We start from the raw sequence: 12,652 nt of genomic DNA on the forward strand, positions 1-12,652 counted from the left end.
CACAGTCTAACACGTAGGCTCACGCGACCAAATATCATCCACAATAGAGATTTTTGTTGGGGGTTATATCGCGTAAATATGAACGTCTCATTAAACCCCGCCACCACCCGTCACGTAAACAGAACGTGCCAGGTCGTTACTAGTTCAGCTGTTGGAGAGTAAACCCACAGCATTTACAATTCGAGTAGCCGCAACGTTTCGTCGGTGATAATCTTCTCACAATCCTTGTACTCGGAGCAATCAAAGTAATCCGATTTTTTTGACTTAATGAAATGCCAAGGCAGTTTTTAATTGAATCGTGTCAGTCTTCCATATTCGTTACGTCCACCTTTTTTTTGGCCGCTATTATCAACACAATGCTCATCGCAGGAAAATCCCGTTACGCCAGTTACCCAGCTAGTTTGGGTATAAATCCTTTGCAGCAATCATCTCGACCACTTAAAGTAACCAAAAATGCTAGCAGAAAACTAACGTGATGCGTGAGATGTCATTCTTCTCATCGACATTAACACTAAGGTGTTTTATTTGGGGGAGAGGTGGGAAAAGCAACCCTCTTAGACTGAACAGAGCGTATTGTTTCCCCGCCAAAATGCTACAAAGTGGCAGCTTAAATGAAGACTTAAAATTACATCGCTGATGTGGATAATTGGTTACCGCTATAACGTTATGTTCAAGAGAGAGGGGGGAAACAGATCTTTTTTAAATATATCCTGCATCTCCGCACACTCTGGCTTTCATTGAAACCGCAGGAGATTGACTTGTTTTGTTATGACCGTGTTGTAAATCTGGGGGCTATTTTATCAATGGTCCCAGGATAATTTAAAAGCCATGGGTTTACGTTGGGTATGGAACATGCAGTTGTGGAACACGGCCAGAGAAACGGCTTGAGCGCGCACAAGAAAACATTGTCTCCAGCCGGTACAAACATGTTAAATGCATTAAGCTCTGCGGATATCGCTGTACATATTTAACGTAATGATTAAACAAACGATATAGATGTTTTATTAGGATTACTGTTATTTTTAAGTTGGTGCACATAGTAAAACATATTATGATTTAATGCTTTACAGTAAAACGTCTATATTATTCGTAAACATGTATGGTTATTCAGTTGCTAAGTTTCATTTCTATATTTACCCACAGCAAACAATGATGGATGGTTGGATACAATCCGCTGCAATTTCCTACAGTTTTTGAGCAATTTTGTAAATTTTTGGTGATTCAATTTACGACCCTTCATAAATCCACTGCTGGTTGAAGGCCTCCGCATGCCGTGTTGGTTGCGGAGATTGTTTGTCCATACTTTACCGTACTTTACCATACTTTGTGGGGAGCGATAGTGTAGCGGTTAGCGCGCTGCGCTATGAACCCGGCGACACGAGTTCGATTCCCGCTCACGGCCAACACCAGTGGCGATTATCTGAACCGGTCCCGGGCCTCCCCTAGGTCGACTCAGCTTCAAATGAGTACCTGGTGAGGTGTAAACATTGCCATTAGGGAGACAAAGGCGGTCGGGCGTGGTGCTGGCCTCCCACCCCCTCGTGTACCGTTCCGGCCTTCATAGGTGCTCGCTAACAGCACTTGCCCCCTACAGTCTGTTCAGACTATACGGGGGATCTTTGATCTTTGATACTTTACCATCCTGGATAGTGCAAGTTGGTGACGAGGTGTGGCCCCACCACCGGTTGCGATATAACGCATCCGATATAACCCACCACTGAACCACCCTATTTGGTCGTTCAGTAATTATCGATATTTCATTCGCGTTATGAAGTGATTGTCACAATCTGACATTCACCGTCCCCGGTCGTCATTGCGCTCTCTAAAGCGGCTGCTAAATTAAGGCCTCAGTGCACACAATGTGTTCTCAGCTCGCAGAAAATGTGCTAACAACCTGCCGCATTTAGAACATTTTTTTTTGCAAGAACGTGCTTTTCATACGACATTGTTAGATTGTAAGGGCACCTTCGCGTCAATATGCTATGCGTGTCGCACGTTGGCATCATGTTAACGGGTGTCTAATGCAAGGAACGTTTAATAGATGAGGAGGGCATTTTATTTTTATTTCGGTTGTCTTCTTAGGCCATAGTGGGCACGGTCGTTTCCTCCACCGATGTCTCCTCGCGGTGATCTCTCCACTTTCTCCATGTCCATCGCTGCACCTTTCAACCGAGATTGCTCCCGTCTCGTCCATCGTTTGCTGCTTGACATCCACTCATACCGTGGTCTTTCCTCTTCTCCAAACACCTTCCCGTTGTTCCCTACATCACCGCCCGTTGCAGCTGATCACCATTCATTCCGGTCACATGTCTGAAATATTGCAGTTTCTTAAACTTGGCCTGACTTTGTAGCCCGGATTCTTTGTCGATACTTTCCCAGGAGTGTGTTGTTCAGTCGTTTAGTTTATAAAACAAAGGTCTACTCAGATCCAGTCTTGTATGGTACACAATGGTATCAATGAATATTCACTTATGAGCGTCATTGGCATCTTCATCCGAGCCCTCTGCACTCTGGACTATTCTACAACGCTCTCACTTCTTCCATGACATCCCTTTTCAAATATGATCATTAATTACTTATAATAGAGCACTATATTAACACCAGACTGTATAACAAAGTTGATCGTTTACATAGATCCGGATCAAACGAAATATACACCATCCAAATGTAATTCGGTCAGATTTACAAAACGTACCCATGTGCCACGCGTTTTTTTTTCTCTCTCTGCAAGGAGTTTGGCCATCGGAAACGATCTCAGGCATTTTAAGGCTGTAGTATACACTGTGTTAGTGTATTTGTGAAAGGGAAAATATAATCATCAACAGCTGTGGCCAATCCATTGCTGGATGAAGGCCTCTCCAAGCCAACGCCACCTCTCACAACCCTGAGATGCAATAATCTATCGAGCACCCACCGCTGCATCTCTTTGGTTGAACATTCAATATAATTCACTCAAAATATATTTCCACACTCTGAATGAGAGGACATATTATTTTAAATCGTCCACATGCTTTCTATATGTGTAACAGAATATGGCTCCAATTCTCATTTTTTTTCCCATTTCATTTTCTAATCTGCAAATTTGTCTTCTGCTCAGCTTGCACGCGGTCACGCATTTGGGAAAGATTCCTCAGTGTATTGCACACATTGCATCGTTACACAATGCCTCGTGCGTGCACGGTTGTTGTTTTTTTCCATCATAAAATACCATTTGGTTAAAACATTTGACCCGTCGAGAATCATTACAAAAACGGACAGCTGGAATGGTTGCAGAAGCAAACATCTGCACGTGGATATTAATGTCACATACTGATTACGCTTTCCCGACTTTCTGCATAATTCTGCAATTGCGCAAAAAAATACCCTGTTTATTTTCACGGCACAATTTGTGCAGTTTTTTTGGGGGGAGAAATCTGTTCGGTGCACCACTCATAGCATAACATTCGAGAAATTAATGTTAAGGCTAGAAAATATATGCTTAAATTCATAATCATTAGATTACTTTTGAAGCCAAAGACATCCACACGCAAAAGCAATTTGACATCGAGTTTGCATGTTGCAACAGCTGTCAGCAATGTATATCGCGCGTGATTTATAATGGGAAACAAAACACTGCTTGGCGATTTTCATAATCCGGCTATACAAAAAAATAAAAATAGTACTTTCTATACCAACGAAGTATTGGCTGTATTCTTTGTTGTATTTTCATGTAAAGTGCCCTACAGCTGTAAACCAACACACAAAGCACCACATTGAAATCCAATAAGTGCAAGTGTGTATGCTAATGTGAATAGAATTCGGTTTCAATTTGATTCTCAGGTTGGCTTCTTGTGGTGGCATTGGAAATGAGACTCGAATTCCAATCATAAAAAATGCATTCCAGTGCAGTTCTGTATTTAAGTTCCTGAAGCAGCTCCAAGCACGTGGATCAAAACGTCGGACATAATGCCAAAACAACACAGCGGAGAGGTACAATGCATCATTTAAGTGTATATATAAACTTAGCACGGTATGACTACGTACAGTGCTAAATAAGTTCTACATACTTTCAAGTGTACTACTTACAGATGGATTATTATCAGGTCACCTGGTCTCCGTGAAGGAGAACAGCGAATACTGCTACCAAGCCACTTTAATGCTCTTCATATCCAATTGTTGGGACAACTAGAAAATCGATAATAATTTTAGCGTCACAACCATTTCCAAAATTGCACGTAAAGTACCATGGTTATTACTTTAGCAATATAGATAGCTGATGTAGCATTGCACGCTAAGTGAGATGTATTCCTTTTAAATATGTGACATTCAAACAGATGGCTTCTGTTTGCCTTTAGATGCATTCATAAATGCCCCTTTGTGTTTTTTTTCTTAAAACAAAAACCGTAGCCAAAAGGCAACACTTTTTTGTAAATAAGGGGATGAATCACCATGGTAGCCGTTATGCAATATGCTTAAACAACAGGCACTTAGAGTTTGATTTGAGGCTGGGGTTGCGCACGAGTTAAAGCTCTGCATTCGCAAAATGCAATCTGATAGGCGCGCTTGCACGCATAGCTGGCTGCGTTAACAATCGGAGTCAAGGAAGAAGCATTTCAGGATGAGTTCAGCCATAAGAGGCAGTCTTTGCAAAAACATTGCCTACAGAAGCCTCCAGGCTTTCTCTGTGGTCCATTCATCCCATCACGAGACTTTGGTGTTGAGACTGATACAAAGTCCGGACTTGACCGCCCTTCATTAAATATAACTGATGTAGCTTTACTATTTAATACTGGTAGGAACCTCCTGGTTACACCAGCCCACAGGGGATTATTGTGTCCGTCGTGCAGGGAGGGGCTGGGTGGGGAGGGTGGGGAAGGGTGGGGCTGGGTGGGGAGGGGAGGCTGGGTGGGGAGGGTGGGGGGCTGGGTGGGAGTGGAGCTGGGTGGGGGTGGGAGGGGTGGGGCTGGGTGGGGAGGGGCTGGTCACCCGGTGGTGCCCTTATAGCACTCAACGTTTAACCTACTCACGCCGGCTTGTGCCCGCCCTCACAGTCGGGCATATTTGCGGAATACACCACGCCGCCGTTGACCTTGGCCATTGACCGAACCCAACGTTCCTACCAGCTCCCTCCGCAGGAATGTGTTGTGTGCCCTTTTGGTATCTGTGTGCATTTAATGGGCCACTCGTTTGGACATTTGTCGACAAACCCCAAGGGAAGCAAATGCGTCCTCCTCATCTCACGTTTAATTGTCCTTTATTGAAGTACTTCCCTGTTGCAGACTTTTGTTTGCAATGAATGTAGCCGATAAGGTGTTTTGCTTCCCTTTGGCCAACAAGCTATTTAAATATGTATCAGTACAGGGTGGTGTATCACTACTGCCCATGTTGTTGCGGTTTTGCCCTGCAACTCTGTGCTGTGTTTTTTTAGTTTGTTCCGTGTGTTGTTGAGCACGATGTCTTGACCTTTCTGTCCACGTGTTGAGAGCTCCTTAACGAACTCCATTCAGTGGCTGAACAAAAGCAAATTGGTCCCGAAGAAGCTCCTAAGACACCGGAGCAAAACGTTGGGCATCGTTGCCCGAGCAGCACACAGCAACGTCCAGAAAACGCATCAGAGAGCTAAACAGCACAGCTGGTGAACACCTATGCAGCAGTTGGGAATTGCTGTTCGATCAGAGGCTGCAGTACACCCCCGGCAGGTCCACCTTGTCGAGTATTGAAATTCCAACTCCAACCCGACAAAGCCTCTTCTCTCCCGCCTCGAGTGGTGGTTCCACACCCCAGGAGTATTGGTCACCTTTCCCAACAAGTATCTCACCAATCTGTCCTCTCTGAGCACGTGTGGGAAAACACCTACCACGTAGCAGTCGGCGTCACACATCCTCGTGTAAGCTGGAGTCATTTTTTGCTCTTCTTGTCAATTGGATGGATGCAGGGCTGAATTGCTTAATTGCCCTCTAGTACTCATAACGTAGTCCTGCATCCTATAACAATCTGTGCTTTGTGGTCAGCCAGCAAAGCATTATCCAGGCTCAATCCTATTTAGTTTCCAAGATGTGATGAGATCGGTCGCATTCCTGTTGATTTGGTCATAGGGTGAGGGTTTAACTTCAGCCCGAGTCTGGCTCAGCGACCCTCAGTATAATCCTCGCTATGGCTGTGGCTTCTCGTCACGTGCCACCTATACAAAGTCCACCAGCAAACCGGACAATATTCAGTGAAAAATGTAAGTCCCTGCTTGCGCGACACACACATAGCTTGCAAAACAATCACCGCAAGCGGCTAGCACATTGCATTTTACCACATTATCCATGGGGCTATTGTGATGGAGTCATTGCCATAAAGAAGATAACTCATAAACGTCCCATGAAAGACATTTTGATCAAATATGTACTTTCCTCACGAGGCTTGTAATTACATTTTGCAGCAACGCAGTTTTCATACCCAACTTTCGTCGACCCAACAACAAAAATAGTTTCGACGAAACAGTATATTTCATCTTGGAAATAACATGTTCAGCAAACAATATACAACAGCGATTTAATTGTTATGGTAATTATATATAGCGTACGTCTATTGCATTATGAACTGAGTGTGTGTGCGTTGGTGGGTAACGTTTGAAACAGATGCAAGTCTTTAAATGGATTCTAATAAATTATTTCATTTTTAAATCATTTATATTAAGTTCGCTTGCTTGCTTGCTTACGACCGTGCAAATCTTTCGCTCGTTTTTTAACCCACTTCCCGTGATCCAATCGAGCTGACATTTTCAACACAGACTCGTTGTGCTAGACAATTAATGTTCGTGAAAAAAAATTCCTAAAATTTTACACTTTTTAGGCAAAAAAAATTTATTTTACATATATTCAAATAGAACTCATTCATGGCTTTGGCTGAACGTTACAATATAAGAGCCCAGAGCGTAACCCCTCCACAGGCCGGGGGCGGAGTAGCGCAGTTGGTAACGCCCTCGCTTCCCATGCCAAAGGTCGCGGGATCGATCCCCGTGTCCTCCACAGGCGAATATATTTTTAAATCCTTTATATTAAGTTCGCTGCCACACATATAAAGGATTTATAGTGAAAAACTTTGTTTCTACGGGTTATACTTATTTTTTACTAGAATCAGTAGCAAAAATTCACACAGGCTCGTAGACGGCATCGCAGCAGATCTGGCAATGGGAATCTCAAACGTCGTCTGTACATACATTGTTCAAGGTTCAGAAAGTTTTCTGTGAACGAGTAAAAAATGAGGATGATTGAAATTCCAATGACAATGATGATCACCGTGGTAAAGACCTTTACGAAAAAATGAATTTATATATTTCTACGTGGTCTATATAATGCGATAACACATTTCATATTTTAAATATAACCATGTGCATATTTTTTTAAATATATATAATAGTTGTTTATATTGATATCTGAAAAATAATGCTGACAGAACGCGGCGACTTATTTGGTAAACCAAAATCAAAATACAAATCAGAAAAGTCAGCGAAGCGATGAGATGTGTTGATTTGTACTTGTACACCACCACCGGCAATTTCCTTTATTTTATTTACATTATAAAATACACGTGATTTTTTTAAGCTGTCAAAGTTTTTCATTTAAAAACACCCAATGCAATGTCATTTTAAAAAAGCTGCTTCTATAATTCAGTGCAAGTTTAATTTAGCACCATTCCTCCCCACCAAAAGAGCAGCATGTGCTTGGACACGTTTGTATACCTTGATAAACGTGAATACATTACACCTATAAGAGCAAGCACCAGTTCACTTCATTGCGTTTATGGATAATGGGCAGATATGTGTGCCGTATACAACGTAGCACCGATATCAGCCAAGCGACTTATCCCGTCTTGGCTTCACCGCGACGGGAAAGGTTGGTGTGCAGCGATTCAAGGTTTTGATATTGTCACCTCCCTGTCCTGATTTGGCTGCATGTTCTCTTTGCCTTTGTGAGCTAATCGTCGACGTCAAATGAAGTGTCCCATTTCGGAATTGTGGTCCGATTAAGAACCAATCTTTTTTAATTTCTACATTGTGGTGTATGGTCGCACCGTCTAGAGCAGGGGTCGGCAACCAAAATAACAAGAAGAGCCATTTCTTTCCAATTCGGTACAAAATTCAGTATTTCAAGAGCCGCAATGCATCTATGTACATACGTACATATCGTCAAGAAGCAGCCCGTAAAGAGCCGCATGCGGCTCCGGAGCCGTAGGTTGCCGACCCCTGGTCTAGAGGCTGCAGGGGTGACGTTGGACGCTTTGCATACATCATATACAAATTGAAAAATAGTCTCATGCACGTGATTGAACGTATTACCATGAGGTTAGGTATCATTGATGAATCAATGGATCGTTCCACCCCCACTTCGCACGGGGGAAAAGAAGAGATGGGTGCCGAGAGAGAGGGTAAGAAGAACAACAATTTACAATCGCGCAAAATGCGGTGTCCTCAACACAGAAGAAAACTTCAGAAAGTGGGGAGACTGGAATAGAGATGTATTACCATCTGCCCGTTCCGAGAGAGCACAATTTACTGACGTAGATACACATGCACTGGGCCTCCATCTCACGTGTGTGAAAGGGTTCAACCGCCGAGAGTTGAGCGAAACGTTAATGGGTCTGTGATGCCGTGCGTCTCTCTGTCCATAAAGCATAGTCAACATGGGATATTGTGCATAAGACACAGCACAAACTAATTTCGATGAAGAGATCGCTTGTCTAGCCGAATCACTTGCGGGACGTTATTTGCATAATAGCGAGACTCAAGCCACTTAGTAATGAGTCGTGGTCAAAAGTGACCGTTGTCAAGAACACACTTTAAGTACACAATTGTTATTCGTTATATATATAAAACTATTATATTCAGCAACCACCAAAATATATTCAGCAACCATACTCTACAACATATTTCCATCTGAGTTTGTTGTAAAGTATTTGGACTCAAACAGGAAATGCAGCAACAGATGTTGACTCACTTTCCCACGCGGTCAATGATGAAGGTTCATTCAAGTGTTTAAGCAGCAATAACTTCCTATGTGAACAGGAATTTTGATGATCTAAAAAAAAACAATCATAACCAGCGTTTCCCCATTGTCATATTAGCTGAGTTTAACAGAGTGAATTTGTAAACCGGAGTTTACATTTTAATTTTTTATATAAAAAAAAACGAACGTTGAAAATGCCTCAGACTATGAGGTGCACTGTTTAGAGGTAGTTGCTACTCAGATTTGGCTGCTTGGCTGCTTGGAGGTGACAAGTGTTTAACGCCAACACGTCCGCTTTGAGCACCAGTAATTAACGAGCTGTTGGTAACTTATCACCATCGCACCCTGCAGAGTCACAATAAAAAATTCCGTTTACACAAAACTTACTGTCGCAGCTTTTAGAATAACAATCTCAAGTGTGCTCTTATTCTTCCTGATGACGACGACAGCAGCAACAACAAGAACAACAACAACAATCACAAGTCCTCCTCTGAACCCAGAGCGGATCTCGCCACGTAGAAACGAAAACATCTGAACGCTTGACCCGCCGTCGACCGTTGGGGTTCGAAGGCTGCGAAGGCATCGGCGGAGTGAGTGGAGTCGGGTCGGTGAAGTTCGGTGTTGGGGGGGGGGGGTGGGAAGGTCGCGCAATGGTGGCCGCCCCCGGCGCTTGTTAGCTGCCCGACGGCCGAGCGGCGGGGAAGGCCGGCGGCTGTCGTGGTGGTGCCGAGGCGAGCAGCGCGGCCGCGTAGAAGTCCCTGCAGGTCTGGCAGCACCGCTGGTACCAGCGCAGGTCACGGCACAGTTGGCGCTCCCGCACCAGGCGGCAGTACACGGACCACTGGTCCCCGAGGCACTTGTAGGTCAGCGCAACTGGTGGGAGCGCGGGTGAAAAGAGAACCACGGTGGGGAGATGTTAACTCCCTCGCTTGGTATGCAGGAGGTCGCAGGTTCGGTTCAAAGCCTGACGCCCGCTGTGTATTTGGAGTTTGCGTGGAGTTTTCTCCGGGTCCTCCCGTTTTCCCCTCCAAGTTTAGTATCAACGCGCGTTTAATTGTGTTAGGCTGATTTAAGTTTCTACGTGATAAGGCACGTTGTTAAGCTATTCATTGTAGCCAGGTTGCTTCTGAAAATTAGCTAGATAGCTCAGTCGGCCTCACCTGCAAAAATAAAAATAGTTTAGTTTGAATAGTTTTTTTGTTTAAAAAGTCAGAAGAAAATTATTTAACGGCGAGCAAGATCGTGTCAAAAATGGAACAAAAACCAAATGGTGTGCGAAGAAGCGTGGAGAGTTGCGTGCTTGTCATTATATTGAGAGCCAGAAAAAAACAGGTGGATGATGTCGATTTAAAGCTTTCGTGACTGCAGGGATTCATCTTCTTGGTCCTTTCGGTAAAGTCACGTAGAAGGGAAGTAATAAAATAATAAAAATGCGTTGTGGCCGAAACGTCGTGAAAATTATTTTATTATGTTTTATTTTTATTATTTCCCTTCTACGTGACTTTACCGAAAGAACCAAGAAGGTGGATGATGGTTAAGAATTGAGACGAGCCTAGGGATGGAACGAGTCCGAGAAGACTTCTACCAAGCAGATGGAGCAATGGAAAGAGTTTGTGTGCAGTCGCTTGGTGGATTACTGCATCACAGGATCGTGAGAGATGGTAACGACTTGTGGAGGCCTTCGGTCAGCAGCAGACTGATGATGATGATGATGAAACACACTGTATACTGAACTTTGACTTCAAAGACAGAGTTCAGTTGTCTCCTTGCTCTAACAAGAGCGGGGTGGTACTCTCCATTCATGGTCCAGGGGTGGAAATTCCATGTTGATATGACAGGAGCCAAGTCTCTCCATAGGAAGAACCACTGTTGACATCTCCCAGTGGTTGACCCACCAAGTGGCATTATATGTACTCAAGTTTATACAATTTTAATGCACGCATTCATCTCTCTTTACATCTGCGTGCAAGCCCGATGCACTTGCATCCCACTGGGATTTTTGCACACAGCGTTGGTGTACGGTGTTTTTTTCTGCAATATTTTGCTGTCTTTTCTTGGATTTTCTGTTTGCACTTAGTCACATATTCACTTTAAGATGTTTTTTGTTCATGTTTTTGTTTGTTGCGGTTGCACCCGATTCAAGAGCCGAATGGCTCCCAGGGCTATACCTAATAAATGAACTTGAACCTGAACAGGAATGACCAAATACGGACAAACGTGGCCTCGTTGGAGCCAGAAACACCGCCGGCTTCAGTAAATATGAATACTCCGCAGCTGCCTCGGGCAGCAAAAGAGATGGGATAGTAAATGGGTTGCACAGATTCTCTCTCGAGCTGTTTTCTCATTGCCAAAAGCACGGATGTAAACACTGCCTCACTGAAGGTTTTGGTCTTTCTTAGGGGCAGCAAAAAAAATCCATTCAGTCCCGTGTTTAAAGTGTTTCTCAACAGGTGCTGGTACGCAGGTAATACAAAAATATGCTATGTAAAATGTTTGAGTGCATTTGATTGACTATAGTATAGCAGAGGTAAGCAAGTCACTGAAAGTAAATAACTAAAAATAAATACTTTCAACATTAAGCGCAAAACACGCCCGTCGTCGCAGCGACAGCCTCAACCACGGTTGGCTACGTACGGAGCCTCATCTCCCCGCGCCTCCGACCAGCCCCGGTCGGCTACGTACGGTGACGAAAGAAGTTCAACACGCGTACGTACACACGTACGTACACGCGTACGTACACGCGTACGTACCGAGGCGCGGGGAGGTGATGGTGTTGGCATCGAAGGTCCTGTCGCACTCGCCGGCGCCGCACTCCCGGTACGTGACGGGCTTGCCGTCGGCCTCGCAGCCGCTGCCGTGGCGGCCCGACACGCGGTGCATGCAGTGCACCACGCGCGACTGCAGACCCCGGCCGCAGCTCGTCGAGCACTGGCGCGACGCGCCGACGTCGCACGGGAGGGGTGGGGAGAGACGACACCAAGTCGGTGAGTTCGCCGAGCGTCTCCCCGAGAGGGACCGCGCGTCTCGAGCGAGCGCGCCGCGCGTTTGCTAGTGGAACATGTGATCACGTGTAGCAAACACGCGGCTGCAGGGCTATGATACGGAGAGCGGGTGGTAGTATAGCAAGCAGGCTGCTCATCTTGTATGTGAAATGTTCTCTCGAGTTCCTCGATTTCTAAAATAAATCGGTTAAGCCTGATATTCCCCCACATAGTGCGTTCTACTCCGCATGGGGCAAGTTACTCAATTTCCACACCGCTACGTGGTGCTACGTGGTGCAGTGGTTAGCGCGCAGAGCCTATGAACTCGATCAATTCACCACTGGCGAGCGACATCTGAACCAGTTCTGGGTGACAATACACCAACCCACATTGACCAGCATGGTGAAGTATGGTCAAACTACCCCAACGACTGACAAAGTATGGGGACAAATGAAATGGGTCCTTCTGTAAATTTTACTACCCTCTTCATAGCCCAGAGTCTGGGCCCCTACAACCCGTGGGCCCCTGTGTATACATTATTATTATTATTATTCACACCATTACCGCGCCCCACTATCTGCATATAACAATGGTGGTGGTGGTGCTCCAGGTCAGGTGGCTGAAACGCAGCAAGTCGGCTCAGTAGAGGGGGCACAGGCGGTGCATCTGCCAGTCATCTCAGTCAGTAAACTCATGGCA

The 12,652-nt window shown here is 44.8% G+C and overlaps 1 protein-coding gene across 1 annotated transcript in view; it reads right to left on the reverse strand.

The window, feature by feature from the left end:
* Positions 1-9,112: 9,112 nt before the first annotated feature.
* Positions 9,113-12,652, reverse strand: part of ADAMTS17 (ADAM metallopeptidase with thrombospondin type 1 motif 17) — an 81,841-nt gene continuing 78,301 nt past the window's right edge. The window contains exons 24-25 of the mRNA XM_078885971.1: positions 11,723-11,900; positions 9,113-9,845 (exon numbers count right to left, since the gene is read on the reverse strand). Coding sequence (XP_078742097.1) covers positions 9,646-9,845; positions 11,723-11,900 — 378 coding nt within the window. The 3' untranslated portion in view covers positions 9,113-9,645. The remainder of the gene's footprint in view (positions 9,846-11,722; positions 11,901-12,652) is intronic.

Source organism: Lampetra fluviatilis, chromosome 3 (genome assembly GCF_964198595.1).
Source record: "Lampetra fluviatilis chromosome 3, kcLamFluv1.1, whole genome shotgun sequence".
NCBI classification, from domain to species: Eukaryota; Metazoa; Chordata; class Hyperoartia; order Petromyzontiformes; family Petromyzontidae; genus Lampetra; species Lampetra fluviatilis.